Source organism: Nesoenas mayeri (assembly GCF_963082525.1).
Source record: "Nesoenas mayeri genome assembly, chromosome: 1".
Taxonomy (NCBI): domain Eukaryota; kingdom Metazoa; phylum Chordata; class Aves; order Columbiformes; family Columbidae; genus Nesoenas; species Nesoenas mayeri.
The window spans coordinates 213,397,662-213,414,441 of record NC_137541.1 but is presented as its reverse complement, the minus strand read 5'-3'; the positions used below and the strand labels follow the sequence as shown (position 1 = coordinate 213,414,441).

General features: G+C 53.3%; 1 protein-coding gene across 4 annotated transcripts in view; it reads left to right on the top strand.

Moving 5' to 3' along the window:
* The first annotated feature begins 123 nt into the window (after positions 1–123).
* The window catches only part of NUP98 (nucleoporin 98 and 96 precursor), a 44,151-nt gene continuing 27,494 nt past the window's right edge, over positions 124–16,780 (top strand). For 2 of the 4 annotated variants that reach the window (XM_080338989.1, XM_080338992.1), the window contains exons 1-14: positions 124–245; positions 3,049–3,152; positions 3,813–3,914; positions 4,070–4,249; positions 4,700–4,780; positions 4,944–5,083; positions 6,176–6,283; positions 6,900–7,083; positions 9,599–9,762; positions 10,485–10,622; positions 11,226–11,313; positions 12,652–12,744; positions 13,118–13,258; positions 15,084–15,217. In XM_080338989.1, coding sequence (XP_080195115.1) covers positions 3,080–3,152; positions 3,813–3,914; positions 4,070–4,249; positions 4,700–4,780; positions 4,944–5,083; positions 6,176–6,283; positions 6,900–7,083; positions 9,599–9,762; positions 10,485–10,622; positions 11,226–11,313; positions 12,652–12,744; positions 13,118–13,258; positions 15,084–15,217 — 1,626 coding nt within the window. In that variant the 5' untranslated portion in view covers positions 124–245; positions 3,049–3,079. Of the gene's footprint in view, positions 246–493; positions 563–3,048; positions 3,153–3,812; positions 3,915–4,069; positions 4,250–4,699; positions 4,781–4,943; positions 5,084–6,175; positions 6,284–6,899; positions 7,084–9,598; positions 9,763–10,484; positions 10,623–11,225; positions 11,314–12,651; positions 12,745–13,117; positions 13,259–15,083; positions 15,218–16,780 lie in introns of those variants that run through there. The other 2 variants (XM_080338990.1, XM_080338991.1) reach the window with 2 other exon arrangements.

The following is a 16,780-nucleotide window of genomic DNA, read 5'->3' as shown; positions in this document are numbered from 1 at the left end:
TCACCCAATCAGTGAGAAGCGCTCTCAATCCCCCGAGGAGACGAGGGGGGGAGCTGCCTCGCTTTCAAAGCGCGGCAGCCAATGAGCGGTGGGCACTGGGGCGGGGCCGGCCAATGGGGCGGGCGGCGGCGCGGCGCGGGGGCGGCTGGGAGGCGCGCGGAGCGGGCTGTGACGCAGCTTCCCGGCCCGTGAGGCGGCGGCACCGCGGGAGCGGCCTGGAGCGGCGCGGCCGCGCTGCCCGCCCGGTGAGCGCCGCGGAGCGGCCCCGCGCCCCCCGCAGCGCGCCCTTTGTTCCGTAGCGCGGCTCCGGGTGGCCGGGCCGGCCTGAGGCGGCGGGCACGGAGCGGGGGGGTGGGCGGGGGCGGGAACTGTCGGCGGGGCCCGGAGCGGGAGGGAGGGGGGAGGCTCGGGAGGGGGTGCGCGCGGTGCGCCGCTCCGCCCGCCCCTTGTGGGGTCCCCGCGGCTGCGGGGGGTGGCGGCGGCTCCGGGGCCTCCGGGCTCTTTCGGTTCCTCGCTGGGGCGGCGGTGCCGTCGGAAAGAGGCCGCTGGGCGCCGGGAGCCGGTAACGCGGGGGCTCCGGGCGGTGCGGGTGTTTCCCTGGGACTGCGGCTTGTGGGGCTCCGGGAGGGGGTCCCTGGGGCCGGGCCCTATGGGGGGTCCCTGGGGCCAGGCTCTGCCCCGTGGCGGGTGGTCGAGGGGTCCACCTGTTGTGGGGGTTGCGATTTAAAGCTCTGTTAACGGGTTGATCACGTTCAGATGCGGCTGGAGGTTTACGCGCTGTTGCTGTAAAAGTGGAATTAAACCCCTTCCCTTCAGCAGCGAGGGGTGGGTCCCCGTGCGCAGGGGCTGGTGGCCACAAGTGGCGGGGGATCGTTGTATAAAAACCCCGACTTTTATTAATCTTGCTGCAGCTCTCCCGAAGTTCTTGGAACCTCTGCAGCCGAGGGCTCTGAGCCCGTTTTCCTGGGGCAGCTCAGGGCGTGTTTGATTAAGACAGCCCAGTGAGAGCCCCTTGCGTGCCTGCCCCGGTTCCCGGTGCTCGGGTGCGTCCATGGCACCAGTGACCACACAAAGTGCCGGTTCTTTTGGCCGGGTTCACCCAACCTGAGGGGCGCTGCGTGTCACAGGAAAACAAGGAAGCTCCAAACCACACGGGAGGGTGAAGCCTTTTAATAATTGGTTTGTGTTTTCTAAAACTACGCTCCAGGTTTCCTCTGAAATAGAATTTGGCATTTAACAATCCTTGGTGTGCCGGCTGTGAACAAACAGCAGCATAAATCAGGGGGACGGTGGAAGGAGAGCGGCTTTGTGAACTGTACATAGGAACAGATAAGATTGAACAACCGAAAACTGTGTAGACACTATATCTGGTGTTCAGTGAGACTTGATTAGGGACCGAGTGAGATGATTGAAAATAACCTGTAGAAATTGAGGAATAATGAATGTGGCTGAGGTGGGTGTGCAGAGGCCAAGGAGCACGCTCCCATCGGGGTAAAATTTATCTTAAAAGCATAAAACGCAGAGGTAGGATTTAATTTAAGGCATCCTGGCAGGTGGTGAACAATAAGAGGGGTGAATGGTGACGTTTGGTGCGTTGGGTGCTGAATGTTCTGGGGAGCCATGGAGGGTGGTGCTGGAGCTCAGTAGGGATTTTGGGGAAGGGGAGCTGGTTCTGCTGAGGCACAGCAGGGGATTTTGGGGAAGGGGGTGGCTCTGCAGCTCTTAATGTGCACAAGCATTTGCAGGTATGAACAAGCAGCTCTTAACACCACCAAAGTGGGACTTACTGCTGGTTGGAGTTGTTGAAGATTCCCCAAAACCTCTTGTTAGTTACTCTTGGATGTGAGAACATCAGGTGCTGCTTTGCATTGGCTGTTGTGGTCTGGGGGGTCACTGTGGCCGCTCAGAACCCAGATGAGCTTTGGGGAGATGGATGTAAATGTAAATGCTTCAAATGTAGAATACTGGGTAGGAGTTTGTTGTTATCCTGGGTGTTGAGCCTCCTGGAAAACCTAAACAGGGTTTTAAAAAAATGCCAAAACGCGAGAAGTGTGTAATTACACAGAACAGAGCCATCCGGAGCGATAGTGAGTATGCTTTGTAAATATTCTTGGGATTGGGCATGTCTTGCAGTTTTCTAAATGCAGGAGTTCTGTGCTGCTGTGGATTAACCAACAATGATTCTTATTTTGTTTTCCCCAGTAATATTGGCGTTTTCACTGGTGGGGCCGGTACAGAAAAATACTCCGGATTTCTTGGGCTGGAGTGTGGCTGGGGCTCCGTTCTGGTTTTGCGTTAGCTGGGGCGGTGTTGTTGAGAATAAAGCTGTAACATTGTGTTTGTACTTGGAGGAGGGATTGGAGTGAGGTTGTGTTACTAAATGTATCTGTGAATAAAACGAGGGCTGTTGTAAAGGTGAATTGTGCCCCTGCCTCCATGGGGTAAATGTCCCCTGAATAAGTATTTCAAACCAGCAGCTTTGAGAAAGTCGGGAGAACCCTGGTGCAGCACGTGAGTGATAAATGGGAAGCAGATGGACAGTGTATTCCAGTAATTCTCATGAGCGCGTTTCCACTTCATGTCTTGTTTGAAGCGGTTGGCAAATAGCGTTTAACGCAAAATCACAGAAGATGCTGCGGGTCCCCACATGTGTTCTCGGGGCTGCCCCTTTGGCCTCGAGGTGGCCGAGCAGAAATGGGTTTGTGGTGTTTGGTGCGGATCACGGGGAGTGGGAGCGTGCGGGAAGTGCTGTCGAGTGCTCTCCAGGATTCTGTTGGGAACAGGCGGTCAGTTGGGTTTATTTGTTCTTGTCAGTCCGTAAGACACACGGAAAGTCTGGGTGCGATTGGGGTGCAAGGAGCTCGCTCGTGGTGGCACTAAAGCCTTAGTGTTGTGGCTGTTCTCAGTCGTTCGGTGTCACCTTAACATGTTGTTGTGCGCTTTGCGCCGTGAGTGCTCGCGTTAGATCACTTACATCAGCAACGAGGAAGATGAACTTCTCAATTTCGAGATAAACTTTTATTTAAAGCTGATTTCCACCCCCCCCAGGTTTAAGGGAGAAACCTACTAGAGCTTGAAGATGTTTAACAAATCCTTTGGCACTCCGTTTGGAGGCAGCACCGGCTTTGGCACAACCTCGACTTTCGGACAAAGTGAGTGACTCAACCTTTCAGTCCTGCTGGATGTTTTATCCCACTGTTGGACGGGGGGTCGGGTGGGACTGGGGTGGATTGAGTTGAGGAGCCCTGAGCTGCTCCCCTAACACAGGCTTTAAGTTGAGGAGATACCGGAATTCCATGTAGAGCTGTTGAAGTGTCCTTTTTAAAAGGAAGCTCAGTGCTCAGGTGAAGCTCGTCTTGCCAGGCTGGGGGAGGTTCTTTTACTCGGGACTGGATTTGTTGGGAAGACTTGGAAGGAAAAAGCGAAGCGTGGAATGTGAAGAGTTTCTTCTGGAGATGCACATCATAAATACCACCTTGGGGGGTGTTTAGCCAGTAAATCAGACTGTAAGCTGATGTATATTCTGTTCATATTGCTCCTAAACCAAAGTACCAGAAGAGCAGCTTCCAGGTGCCACAGGGGCCGTGCAGAGCAGTGTCTTTACACTCTGTGGAAATATGACTCAGTTATCATAGCTCATTGCTTCAAGAGCTCTGTGCAGCCATTAATTACACCTCTTTGCTGAGCCCAGGCGCATACAGGTAGTCGTGCACAGGTGTCTTCTGGTCAGTTAAAAAGGTGGTGACGGTGTTTAGTTTCTCGCGCCCATGTTTAGAATGTGGCTTTGTGTGAGCGGTGGTGCTGATTTTCAGATGCTGGCTTTGGCACGACAAGCGGAGGAGCGTTCGGGACCTCGGCCTTCGGGTCGAACAACAACACTGGAGGCCTCTTCGGGAGCACACAGACAAAACCGGGTACGTGCTGGGGTTGTGCTGCAGAACGCGATCCCAAGGGGAGGGTGTTGTTAGAAAAGAGGGGAGACGGGCTGAGGAAAAAGAAACAAAACCAACCAAACAAAAAACCCCCATCAGTTGACTGCAAATAATGACTAGTGTCTCTCTGTCTCCAGGAGGATTGTTTGGTTCGACCACGTTCAACCAGCCGGCCACCTCCTCCACCAGCACCAGCTTTGGGTTTGGCACGTCCACCGGCACGTCCACCAGCCTGTTCGGCACCACCAGCACTGGCGGCGGGCTCTTCTCGTCGCAGAGCAATGCCTTCGCGCAGAACAAGCCGGCCGGCTTTGGAAGTGAGTCCCGCCACCCCAGCTTTGCGCGTTTGCTTTGCTCGGGGAGCACAGAGCGCTGGATGGACCTGTGGGTCCGGCACAAATGTCAGTGTGGGGCTTTGGTGGCTTCTGGGTGTGTTTTTCTCTCCTGAAGGATATCAAGACGCTGGGGTGGTTTGCAGTAGCCGAAAGTGAGCCTGATACCCTACCAACTCTGTAGCTGTGATCTAGTCATAAGTTTTAAAAGGCAGTCAATTGGCTTTTTCTATTCTTAAATATCCTTTGGTGCTGCTTGATTTTAGCTCTTTATTCTGCTTTGGTAGGGCAGTTACGGTTGGTTTTGCTTCTGACACCAGAATGCTTGAAATGCCTTTTAAACTCTGCTGTAAGTCCCCGAAGCAGCAGCAGCTGCTCACAGACCTTTCTGAGAAATCAACCTCACTGGTTCCCTTTCTACGCATCATTTCTCAGCACTGGCAGGAGCAGAACGGACCTGGTTGTGGTGGTGCTTCCAGGGTGGGGAGCTGGGGGCTCCTGCAGCGCGATGTTGCGGTAACAAACTGTTGGTTTCCATCTCTATTGGAAGTGGCTTTTTTCTAGTGTTTATTTTTTTCTATTTCTAAACCAGTTTATAATTTGAACAGTGTATTAGTGTTGAAGTGTTAACATTCAGGTTTGATTCAGTGCTGACCTGTTTATTTTTCACCTGTTTCAGACTTTGGCACCAGTACCAGCAGCGGAGGTCTCTTTGGAACCACCAACACGACTTCCAACCCTTTCGGGAGCACATCGGGCTCGCTCTTCGGCCCAACCAGTTTTACTGCTGCTCCAACTGGCACCACTATCAAGTTTAACGTAAGTTCTGAGTTTCCTCCTTAAGCCTGGTGATTGTTGGAAGCTTTTTGTTTGGCTGTTGTTTGTCTTGGTCACTGAGGTGAAAACAAAATGGATAGTTCACCTGTGAGTGCACAGTGTTCTGAAATGACCTGAAAACATCCGTTGTGGGACTGTTGTGGTGGAAATAGGGTGTTTAACTCTGAAGAAGTAGACTTTTATTGTGAATTTGAGGCGCTTCTCAAACACTGGGGAGCTGCGTGCTCTCTAGACTCGGTTTGCAGCAGCATTAAAGCCAGACAGGTAAACCAGCTCTTAAAACTGAGCCTTCTCGGGAAGGGGACAGCGCCACAGAACTGGGGTGCTCAGCGCTAAATGCTGAGGGCAGTAAGGGCTGAAGGGGCCGGGGAGCGGGTCAGAATGAACGGGATTCTCTGGGAAGCCGGCGTGGCCGCGGAAACGTGAGCCGAGCGTGACGGCCGGTCCTGCGCTTTTCCTGGCCGCGTTCCCTTTAAGAACGGGGTGAGTAACGACAGGGGTTCTGCGGCAGTTGAGGATGGAGGGCGGCCCGGCCAGGAGGCCAGCACGGCCGTGGGGCAGCCGCTCCCTCCCCAGATCCTCGCTGCCTCCCCAGATCCTCGCTGCCTCCCCAAACCCTTGCTCCGGCGACTCTCGGCCCTCCGTGTTTCTAGACTGAGCCAGTTTGACTGACTGCTGCTCTGTTGGTTGTTGCGGGGCGCGGGCAGAGCTGCAATGAGCAGCTTGGGCAGCCCGAGCGCTGTTAGTGTTTACTGTCGCAGTACAATTAAGAAAAAGGGGATAATGAAATCTGTGCAGAGCTAGAGGACTTGTAATGCAAATTCAGGTAAACCGCCTTTAAAGCGAAGCTGGGAAATGGATTGCGCTGTGTTGCTTTGAGCGTTCGTGGGGTAAATTGCACCGACGGCTCCTGAGCGTGCCTGGTCTTGGGGTGAGGCCACAGCTGTGCAGACTACAGGACTGTGCCTCGGGTCCTGGGCTCCATTTGGGTTCAGCAGCGTTGCTGCAAGAGCACTAACTCAACAGCAGCCTGGCTGGATCCTCGATTTGATACCGCCACCTCTTCTCTTGCAGCCGCCAACGGGTACCGATACGATGGTGAAATCTGGAGTCAGCACCAGCATCAACACCAAGCACCAGTGTATTACTGCCATGAAGGAATACGAAAGCAAGTCTCTTGAGGTCAGTCCACGAGCGTTCAAACATGCTGCTCTTGTCTGGCTGCTCCTTAGTGTGTTCAGTAGAGCTTTTGGCGACTGGAATAAGTATCTTCTGCACTCATTAAGATGTGTGCAGCCTCTAGTATCTGCGTTGCTCACAGAAAAGACAGTTATCATCTAGTAAAACACTTAGTGCATCGCTGTATTAGTTGCGGTTGTTTTGAAACATTTAAGGCTGCAGTTTTTGTGCTGGAATGCCATCTCGCTGTGTACCAGAAGGGCGAGAGGCAGTGCTGGGAGCAGCCCAGCGCTGCGGAGATAACGACAGAGCCCTAGACACAACTCAGCTCTTTGCTATAAACTGCTGTTCCCAAACACTTCATCCGAAACCTTTCACTGGTGTTGACTTGTCTGGTGCTTGAAGCAAATCTTCCAAAGGTCTGAAAAAGCCCCAAGAAGCCCAAACATATCGTAGGTCCTGCTTTTGTTGTCCTCTTGTTTACAAACATAGGTGTTAGAGCTTTTCTTGCTCTCTCCATCCCGGAGCGGGCTGGAACACGGTGTAAACGTGCCGGTGACGCTGTTGGGACGTGATTATGTGTGAAGCATGTGAAGTGAACTGGATTTTGCCTTTCCAGGAGCTCCGATTAGAGGATTACCAGGCAAACAGGAAAGGGCCCTCGAATCCCGTGGGAGCGGGAGCGGCTGCCGGCCTCTTTGGGTCCTCGACTGCCACGTCCAGCACGGCCACGGGGCTCTTCGGCTCCTCCACCACCAACACGGGCTTTTCCTACGGACAGAATAAAACTGCTTTTGGAACCAGTGAGTACTGCCTGGCCCTGCTGTCGTGAGCAAATAGGTGATGTTGATGGTGATGGTGATGTTGATAGGTGATGGATGATGGCAGAGCGGTGGATGTGGTCTACCTTGACTCCAGTAAAGCCTTTGACACAGTCTCCACGGCATCCTCACAGCTAAGCTGAGGAGGGGTGGTCTGGACAATAGAGTAGTGAGGTGGGTTGCAAACTGGCTTAAGGAGAGAAGCCAGAGAGTGGTGGTCAATGGTGCGGAGTCTAGCTGGAGGCCAGTATCCAGTGCAGTGCATCAGGGGGCAGTACTGGGGCCAGTATTATTCAGTATATTCATTAACGATTTAGACGAGGGAATAGAGTGACTGTCAGCAAGTTTGCTGGTGACACCAAGCTGGGAGCAGTGGTGACACTGGAAGCTGTGCTGCCATCAGAGACCTGGACAGGCTGGAGAGCTGGGCGGGGAGAAATGTAATGAAATAGAACCAGGGCAAGTGTAGAGTCTTGAATCTGGGCAGGAACAACCCCAGGCTCCAGTATAGGTTGGGAAATTACATATTAGAGAGCAGTGTAGGGGAAAGGGAGCTGGGGGTCCTGGGGACAGCAGGGTGAGCATGAGCCAGCACGGGGCCCTTGTGGCCAGGAAGCCAATGGTACCTGGGGTGGGTTAGAAGGGGGTGGTCAGTAGGTCAGAGAGGTTCTCCTGCCCCTCTGCTCTGCCCTGGGGAGACCACACCTGGAATCTTGTGTCCAGTTGTGGCCCCTCAGTTCCAGCAGGACAGGGAACTGCTGCAGAGAGTCCAGCGCAGGGCAACAAAGATGCTGCAGGGAGTGGAGCATCTCCCTTATGAAGAAAGGCTGAGGGAGCTGGGGCTCTTTAGTTTGGAGAAGAGGAGACTGAGAGGTGACCTTATTAATGTTTATAAATATATAAAGGGTGAGTGCCACGAGGATGGAGCCAGGCTCTTCTCGGTGGCAAACAATGATAGGACAAGGGGTAATGGGATCAAGCTGGAACACAAGAGGTTCCACTTAAACTTGAAAAGAAACTTGTTCCCAATGAGGGTGTCAGAGCCTGGCCCAGGCTGCCCAGGGGATTGTGGAGTCTCCTTCTGTGCAGACATTCCAACCCGCCTGGACACCTTCCTGTGTAACCTCATCTGGGCGTTCCTGCTCCAGCAGGGGGATTGGACTGGATGAGCTTTTGAGGTTCCTTCCAATCCCAAACATACTGTGATACTGTGATGTTCCCTTAAGCTGTTTAAAATTCTGTGATTGAAAAAGATGAAGCGCTGGGACGAGCTCAGAATTTTACTGGTTGTATTATCAACATTCCACAGCGGGGTTCTTTGCCATAGAAATGTCTGTTGAGTGACTCAACAGGGCAAGTCACAGAATTGGGAGTAAAAGCACCGGGATGTGTCTGATGGTTGGTGGGTGATGGCATCAGTTGGTTCATGGTCAAGTCAAGGTTCTGCTTCTGCTAAGGAGCGAACGTAAACCCCCTGGGAATGGGGGAGTTAATTCAGAGTAGCCCAAGGAGGCTTTGCCAGGGGCTTTTCCCCGCAGTAGATCAAGAGTAGGGTGTGGATCCACTCTGCGTTGTGCTGTCCTGGTTTTATTCTGTCCATTTTGGTCAAAAGGTGAAAGGTGGGTATGGAATAACTCATTTACTGCCTGGTAGTTGTGGGTTGGTTGTGCCGAGCACTCCATGTACCTTCCTGAACTCAGTGTAAAACAAATAGTGCTGGAAAGTTGAAGCACAAATTCTATTTTTGAGTTTCTGCTGCGAAGCTCAAAGCAGGTGTTAGCGGTGGTGGAATTGGGCTGTGAACAGGATCCGGATCCCAGGCTCTGTGGGGAGGGGAGCGATTCTGTGCTGTGACCCAGGAACATGTGGGTCACCGAACCCACGGGCTGCCCGGCCTGGGAGCTGCAGGGGCTGCTCGTGCCGTGAGGTCTGCAGAAAGCACCTCGCTCTGCTGAGATAGCGACAGTGGTTGGAAGGAGGGGCACAAGCTCGTGTAGATGTGGGACATTTTTACCATATGTAAGCAGCTCTTCTCCTTGAAGGAGGAAGAGGGAGAAGGTGTTTGGGTTCTGAGGGCCGTGGGTTAGCGGTGGGCTTGGTGGGGCTGGGTTAACGGTTGGACTCTGTGATCTCCCAGGTCTTTTCCAACCCAAGCCATGCGATGGTTCTGTGTTTCTGCGGCTGTGTGGGTTGTAGTGTGAGCCGGGGTGCAGGGCCCTGGCTCCCTCTTGTCCAGGGAGCTCTGCTCAGGTACTTGTGGTCAGAGGGTTGGAGAACAAATGGGCCGTGGCAAAGCTGATAAAACATGCACCAGATGTGAGGAGAAACTGTTGCCCTGAGGGTGGCGAGAGCCTGGCCCAGGTACCATCCCCGGAGGCACCTCAGGCTGCTCCATTGAATTCAGACATCGTTATTCCTGTTGGAATGTGCTGAGTGTGGACACGCGGTGGGTTTTACACACGCTTGAGGGGTTTTTAAGCGGTGTGTTATGTTGCAGGTACGACTGGCTTCGGGACCGGAACGACAGGCGGTCTCTTCGGTCAGCAGTCTCAAACTACCAGCCTGTTCAACAAGCCGTTTGGTCAGGCCACGACGACGCAGAACACGGGCTTCTCCTTCGTCAATACCAGCACGCTGGGGCAGCCCAACACCAGCACCATGGTAAGAGCCTTGTTTGAACCCTGCCGGGTTGGTGCTGTGGCACAGCGCTCCAGGCACAGCCAGGAGGCCGTGATGTAGGGCCTGAGATCTTCCAAAAATCATAGTACAGCTTTGGAAAGCCAGGACGCGATGCTCTGGTCGCTGCTGTTTGTGCTGGCCACTTCACGCCAAAGCGTTTCGTTCCTGATAACTGGACAGCAAAACAGCTTTGGACAAATGATGTTTCCCCTTCCCTTTTCTAGCAGTCTGCTCTATCAGTTCATTTCTGGCCATGATCGCACAGATCATTCCGCTGTTAATGTTCTCTGTGAATCTGTTAACCGTTCTGTGCTTTCTGGTGGCCCTGAGCAGCGTTCATGGGCTCGCTCTGGACAGAGATGCTGCATCTTTAGTGGCTTTGGTTCCAAATAATCCATATTCTGTCTGAATATGCTGTGACTTCTCCCGAAAAATGTTTCCTTTCCATCTTCCCAACTCAAAGTGATGAGGAAATTCCAATATCCTTTTAAGCCTGGAGCATCAATTCTTTGCTGGTTGTTGTTGTTCTGTTTGGTTTTCTATTTCCTTTTTCTAACTGATTTCTCCGAGAACGGCTAAAGCTTCTGAAGCGCTTTTCACCCGTCGTCTTCCGCAGCGAAGGCTGATGTTGTAGCATCGTTTTGTGACCTGTGTGCGTCAGTTGTGTTCACGGCAGCGCTTTGTGACCGCGATTCCCGTTGCAGGGTCTGTTCGGGGTCACGCAGCCCTCGCAGCCTGGAGGCCTGTTCGGAACAGCCGCCAACACCAACGCTGGCACTGGATTCGGCACCGGAACCGGGCTGTTTGGCCAGGCCAACACGGGATTTGGTGTTGGCGGATCGGTACGTCTGTATCTTCATAGAAGAAAATAAAACGAGTTTTTTAAAAAGGAAAACAAAGTGCAAATGGCGTAGTCTGGTTCTTGGGTACTGACCCCTATGGAAATAGCGTTGTCTTGAGAGTGAGGGTGCCAGAGGTGCAGAACAGCATGGTTTTGTGTGTGCTGAGGGATGCAACGTAAGCCTGTGGAATAGAACTAGCGCTGCAGAAAGATGTTTATTAACAAATAGTGTCTTGACTGCTCAAAAGCGACTGAGCACCTCGCTGTTTATAGTGCCAGGGATGCCTGGGCGTAGCGGTGCAAATACTGACATTGAGATTGTGATGATGACATCAAACCGAAAATGAATTTTATTCTTGATATTCAGTCATTTTGCTTCTAAAGGGGCACAAATGATGGTTTCCAGAAGGTTTGTCACGTGCGAGTGTGTGTGTGTCACAAACAACCCCCACCGCGGGCGGCTGGGCTGTACGGTCTGCGGGCAGCCGGGCTGTGCGGTCTGTGCTCGGCCCCGGCTCCGCGTCCATGCCCACCATCAGATACTAACGTCGTTCTTCTACTATCGGTCCCACCAGTTTCCACAGTTGTGTTTTCTCCCTTTCAGACGCTGTTTGGGAACAAACCGGCTGGATTTGGAACCACCACGACCAGCGCTCCCTCGTTTGGCACCACCACGGGCGGCGGGCTCTTCGGTAAGCAACCCACCCTCATTTGGGGACCGCACAAACAAAAAAAGGGGGATTTCAGCCACTTAAAGCTCTAGTGAATATACCACACACCAGTGTCCCGTCCTAGCTGTGCTGAGTGTTGACATTCCCGGGTGCGCAGCGTGTCCGGTGCGTGTTGCTGCAGGGAAACGCGCCGGCTGCTGTTTCGTACCTTTGTTCCCTGGCTCGAGCAGGTAGATGCTTTAGTGCTTTAGAGACGGTGGAACGTGTGCTGGAAAACAGTTGAAATCAAAGAATTCGTTCAACGTAGAGATTTGTTGAGGCTGTAGATGTGCTGTGGTTGTGAGGAGCGCTGAGGGAAACGGGGTTAAAACCAGCGATACCTGTAGCTTGGTGGGATAAGGATACCCTGCACTGGAGTGTGGGGAACATGAAGCGGTCCTGGTTTAACCGGGGTTTTCTTGACTGTGAGAGCAGCAAAACTGCTGTGAAAAGTGAGCAGGAGCAAGTTTAGTTACCGATATTTTAAAAAACTGTATTGGCAGTTAAGTGTAAGATGTGATTATCCTGCCGGAACGAGACAGGAGGAGCTTGTTGGGGGCAGCACAACAGGCGCAGGTTTGCTGGGCCAGGCCTTGTGCAAACGGATGGCGGCACTTGTGAAGCTGCTCCCAAAGCCTTGTTGTGCTGTTCCTCCACATCCCCACAGCTGCGTTATTTAGGCTGGGGAACAAGAGTGATTTCAGGGCTTGTTTTCAGTTTGCCTGCGTTACTTGCAGTGGTACAACTTACAGGCTCTGAGGTGTCACTGATGTTGGTCTGTGACTACAGCTCTCTAGTTCAATTCCATCTTGGCATATTGACCAACCAGAGGATGCTTTCACAGCCTTCCGTTGAAGAGCTAATTTAATGTTAGGTATGGATTGTGCGTAGTTACAATGAGAGATGCGTCTTTGAGCTGTGTGCTTGCACGAATCTGGGTTGTTAGCTGCTGAGAATCAGAAGCGTGTGTGTGGTATAAACAGTATCAAATGGGATTTGATGCTTCCAGGCAGCTGAAGAAACTTCATACGTTTTGTTGTTGCCAGATACAGCAGCATCGTGTCAGTTCTGGCTTTCCATAGAACGCTGGAGTGTGTAACAAACTGAAAGGCAAAATGCTCTTTTGCTGCGCCGATGGTTTCAGTATCGCGTCCACAACTCAAATATGGTTTTACCATTGAAATCCCTTCTTGCCCCTTGTTGGTTTAACTCATGTTGTAGGAAAGTGGAAATCTGGCCTGAACTGTGTTGTTGAGCTGACATTTTTAATTTCCTCCCTAACGGTGTTTGATTAACGAGCTCCTGCTTCTGTTCCTGAAGGTTTTGGTGCCAACACCGCTGGAAATAGTTTGTTTGGAAACAAGCCTGCGACGGGGACGCTGGGAACCGGCCTGGGGACGGGCTTTGGAACAGGTAAGAGCAGAGCCGTGTTTGTCAGCCCAAGCGCAGCCACAACGGAGCCTTGGGCCTGGTGCTGCCTCTGCAGTAAAGCCTACAAGTGCTTTAGCCTGAAGCCATGAATCTCAGCCCCAGAACCAAGCAGAGCTCGTTAACCAATGCTAAATAACCTTTTAGAAGCTGTAGACACTGCTTACAGTGGTGTTAATGGCTCAGAAAACCGGAGGCATCCTCTGCATTTGAAGGTTCTGATCTGATCACACGAGCGTCTGTAGCATTTGTGGGCACTGTCAAATGTTTTCTGCAGTTTAATAATAAATCGTTTAGTTGTTGATGTGGGATAAATTGGCTTGAAGCGCTGTAGTGAACGGGGCATCTCGTGCCGCAGCTCTGGGCGCAGGACAGACCTCGCTGTTCGGGAACACGCAGACCAAGCTCGGCGGGACGCTGGGAACGGGGGCGTTCGGCGCACCGGGCTTCAACACGTCGACGGCTACGCTGGGCTTCGGAGCCCCCCAGCCTGCTGTGGGTGAGTGTGCGCTAAACAACGGCTACGCTGGGCTTCGGAGCCCCCCAGCCTGCTGTGGGTGAGTGTGCGCTAAACAACGGCTACGCTGGGCTTCGGAGCCCCCCAGCCTGCTGTGGGTGAGTGTGCGCTAAATGACGGCTACGCTGGGCTTCGGAGCCCCCCAGCCTGCTGTGGGTGAGTGTGCGCTAAACAACGGCTATGCTGGGCTTCGGAGCCCCCCAGCCTGCTGTGGGTGAGTGTGCGCTAAACCCGGCTTAACCGCCGCTGCCCTCGTGTGTCAGGTGGGCCTGGGCGTGAGAGCACATCCCACCCAACTGCTTTGGAGGGATGGAAGTATTCCAGTGTCGATTTGAGGCCGATTCTGTTTGCAGTAGCAGTGCAGACCACGGTGTTGACTTTTAGTGCAAATTATAGGTGTTTTTTTAAAGTAATTTGAAGTTGCTTAACGTTGCTGCTAATTGCAGCTACATTAGAACTTTATCTTCAAGATGACTAATGTGTTTCCCATCGTGGAATTTGGGGCAGCAACAGTAGGTGCTTATGGAGAAAACATAGGGAAATGTGGTGTTAGCTGTTCAGTAACTCCAGGCAGAGCTGCAGGGGCTTCATTAGTGGGTGTGCTGTGCCACTGGTGAAATAAATGGCCTTTAGATTCGGGCACGTTAGAATGTGCATCGTTCCCAGCAGCATTCACTGTGTTTGGAGGATCTAAGCACCTGAAGTGAAGGACAAAAGTGATGCTCGGGCTCCTGAGACGGTGGTTTCAGGAGAATGGTGACACACATGGCACATGACGCTGGGGGGTGATGGGCTGACAGAGCTGGTGGGTGTTGAGGGATCGGTGGTTCCAGAGGCACCGCGGGGCTGAGCAAGCAAAGCTGCCGCACAAAAAGCACCGCGGGGAGGTGGGGACTGACACGGGGGGTCTGGGAAGGAAACGGGGACATCCCCTGGGCTTGCAGGGCTGGGCTTAAGAAAACCAAACCCAATGGGAACTCAGTCAGGGGGGCTCCTGTAAGTGTCCGGGTGGCAAAGGGAAGAGCAGGGGGTTTGATTCAGGTGAGGGTTGTGCTGCCATCCAGGTGCACCTGGGTGGGCTGGACAAATGGGGTGACCTCCTTGATGTAGCTAAACTCTGCAGATAACCCAAATAGCAACGTCTGTGGGCAGCGCAGGAGGGGTCTCGCTGGTTAAATTCTACCCGGTTAAAGCAGCTGGTGCTGTGGGGAGGAGCCGTGGGCTCTGGCTCTCCCACGGCTCCCTCTTGTACCTCAGAGCAGTGTTGTTCTGCTTCGGGAACGCACAGTTTCAGCCCGCTCTCCTGGCATTAGACCGCTTCATTATGTCAACATGTAGTATTTTATTGGGAATTAAAATTAGGTGATAAAAGACAGAGAGGTTTGTTGTAGGGAGGACTCGACCTGTAAGTTTGATTGTGGTAGCAAGAATATAAAAACTTCAAATCACAGATTTTGGTAGTTTGGGTTGGTTTTGTGTTTGTTTATTCTCCTTGGAAGATGTTTCAGAAGCCAAAAGTATTAGTTAAATACAGGTTTTGACAGGCCAGGCTTATTGTACCGGTGTGTGGCTCTGGGTGCCCTCAGCTTTCACAGATAAACTTACTGAACGTGGTTGCAAATTCTACCGAAGGAAGAGGATGTGAACTTTCCCTTCAGGGTGCTGCAGAAACGGTGGCCGAGGGAGGGAAAGGACGCCAGAGCTGCTGTAGAAATGCGAGTTCCTGTGTTTAGAAGGGTGTTTTTTCTGCCCGCCTCGGTTCTGCTAGTGAAACGGTTACAACTACAAAGCCATGTTGTTGTTGTAGCGCTGACGGACCCGAACGCGTCGGCGGCCCAGCAGGCCGTGCTGCAGCAGCACCTCAACAGCCTGACGTACTCGCCCTTCGGAGACTCCCCGCTCTTCAGAAACCCCATGTCAGACCCAAAGAAGAAAGAGGAGGTAAGTGCACCTACAACTAGACCCATTTTGTGGGTAGGATTTGAGATGACTTCTTATTTTGGGCTGGCTCCCTTCACTTAAGCATGCAGTGAGCAGCCAAACAAGCTGCTGTGTGCCCGTCCTTGTGCAGCGGCTTCTCCTGCTCTCCAGGACACAAACTGCTTGTCCTGGGGTTCATTCATTGCTCTTGCCCGCACCAGAGCCGTGACTGCAGCTCTTGTGCACACGGCTGCTGACTGAGAATAAGGACACGTAATTGCCTGCTCTTGAGCTATTTTTAGTGCTTAGCTTGAGCTTTGCTTGTGACGTCTCTTCCGACAGTCTCTGACAAACCAGCCGCTGGTGGTTTGTTTTAAAAGACAACAAAACAAACGCTTTTCGGGCTGTGTGTGAAGGTTCCGAACAGCTGCTGCCTCTGGGCAGGTTGCAGGGGCTGAGGTGGCTCGTGCCCAGCGCTGGATCGCGGCACGTTGCCGCAGACACGAGCTCTGTACCGGCTCCTGCGCCTGCCCGGTGCTTTCCTGCCTCAGTCCTGCAGCCGAGTGTGTATCCCTGACATGACAGTGAGGGCGCTGGCACAGCCGCCTGCGCAGCCACAGCCACCGCGCTGCCTTCAGCAGCTCCTGTGTGACTGCCAGCGCTGCCCTAACACATGAGCGTGTGCAGCCGTGTCCCCTTAGCATCACAGAATCATTCTGCTTGGAGTCACAGAACCACAGGCTGGTTGGGTTGTGTCCTCTGTAGATCCCCAGTCCAACCCGCTACCGCAGGGTCCCCAGAGCAGATCGCGCGGGGTCACAGGGCAGATCATGCAGGATCCCAGGGGTTTGAATGTCTCAGAGCAGGAGACTCCACACCCGCTCTGGGCAGCCTGGGCCCGGCTCCGGCACCTCCCAGCACACACGGTTCTGCTCATGTTCACATGGAGCCTCCTGTGTTTCAGTCTGTGCCCGTTGCCTCTCACCCTGGTGTTGGGCACCACTGAGCAGAGTCTGGTCCATCCTCTGACACCCACCCTGACATATTGATCATTGATCACATCCCTCTCAGCTTCTCTTCTCCAGCTCAGCAGCCCCAGCTCTCTCTCTGTTCGTAAGAAAAGTGCTCTAGGCCTCTCCAGATCATGGAGTCCAACTGTTCCCCATCCCTGTCCCTGCCCCATGTCCTGAGAACCTCCTGTCTGTCTGTCCAGCCCTCCAGGGCTGGTGACTCCAGCACTGCCCTGGGCAGCCTGTTCCAATGCCCCACAGCCCTTTGGGGAAGAAATTGTTCCCACATCCAACCTCAACCTCCCCTGGCGCAACTTGAGGCCGTTTCCTCTGCTCCTGGCGCTTGTTCCTGGGGAGCAGAGCCCGACCCCCCTGGCTCCAAGCTCCTTTCAGGCAGTTCAGAGATCAGAAGGTCTCCCCTCAGCTCCTGTTCTCCAGCTGAACCCCCAGTCCCTCAGCCGCTCCATCACGCTGTGCTCTGTGCTGATGAGGTTGCAGTTCCTGCTGAACGCACGCATGCTCGTGCTCTCTGGATGCACCTGCACGTTTGTGGATCCCCACAGTGTTAACATGG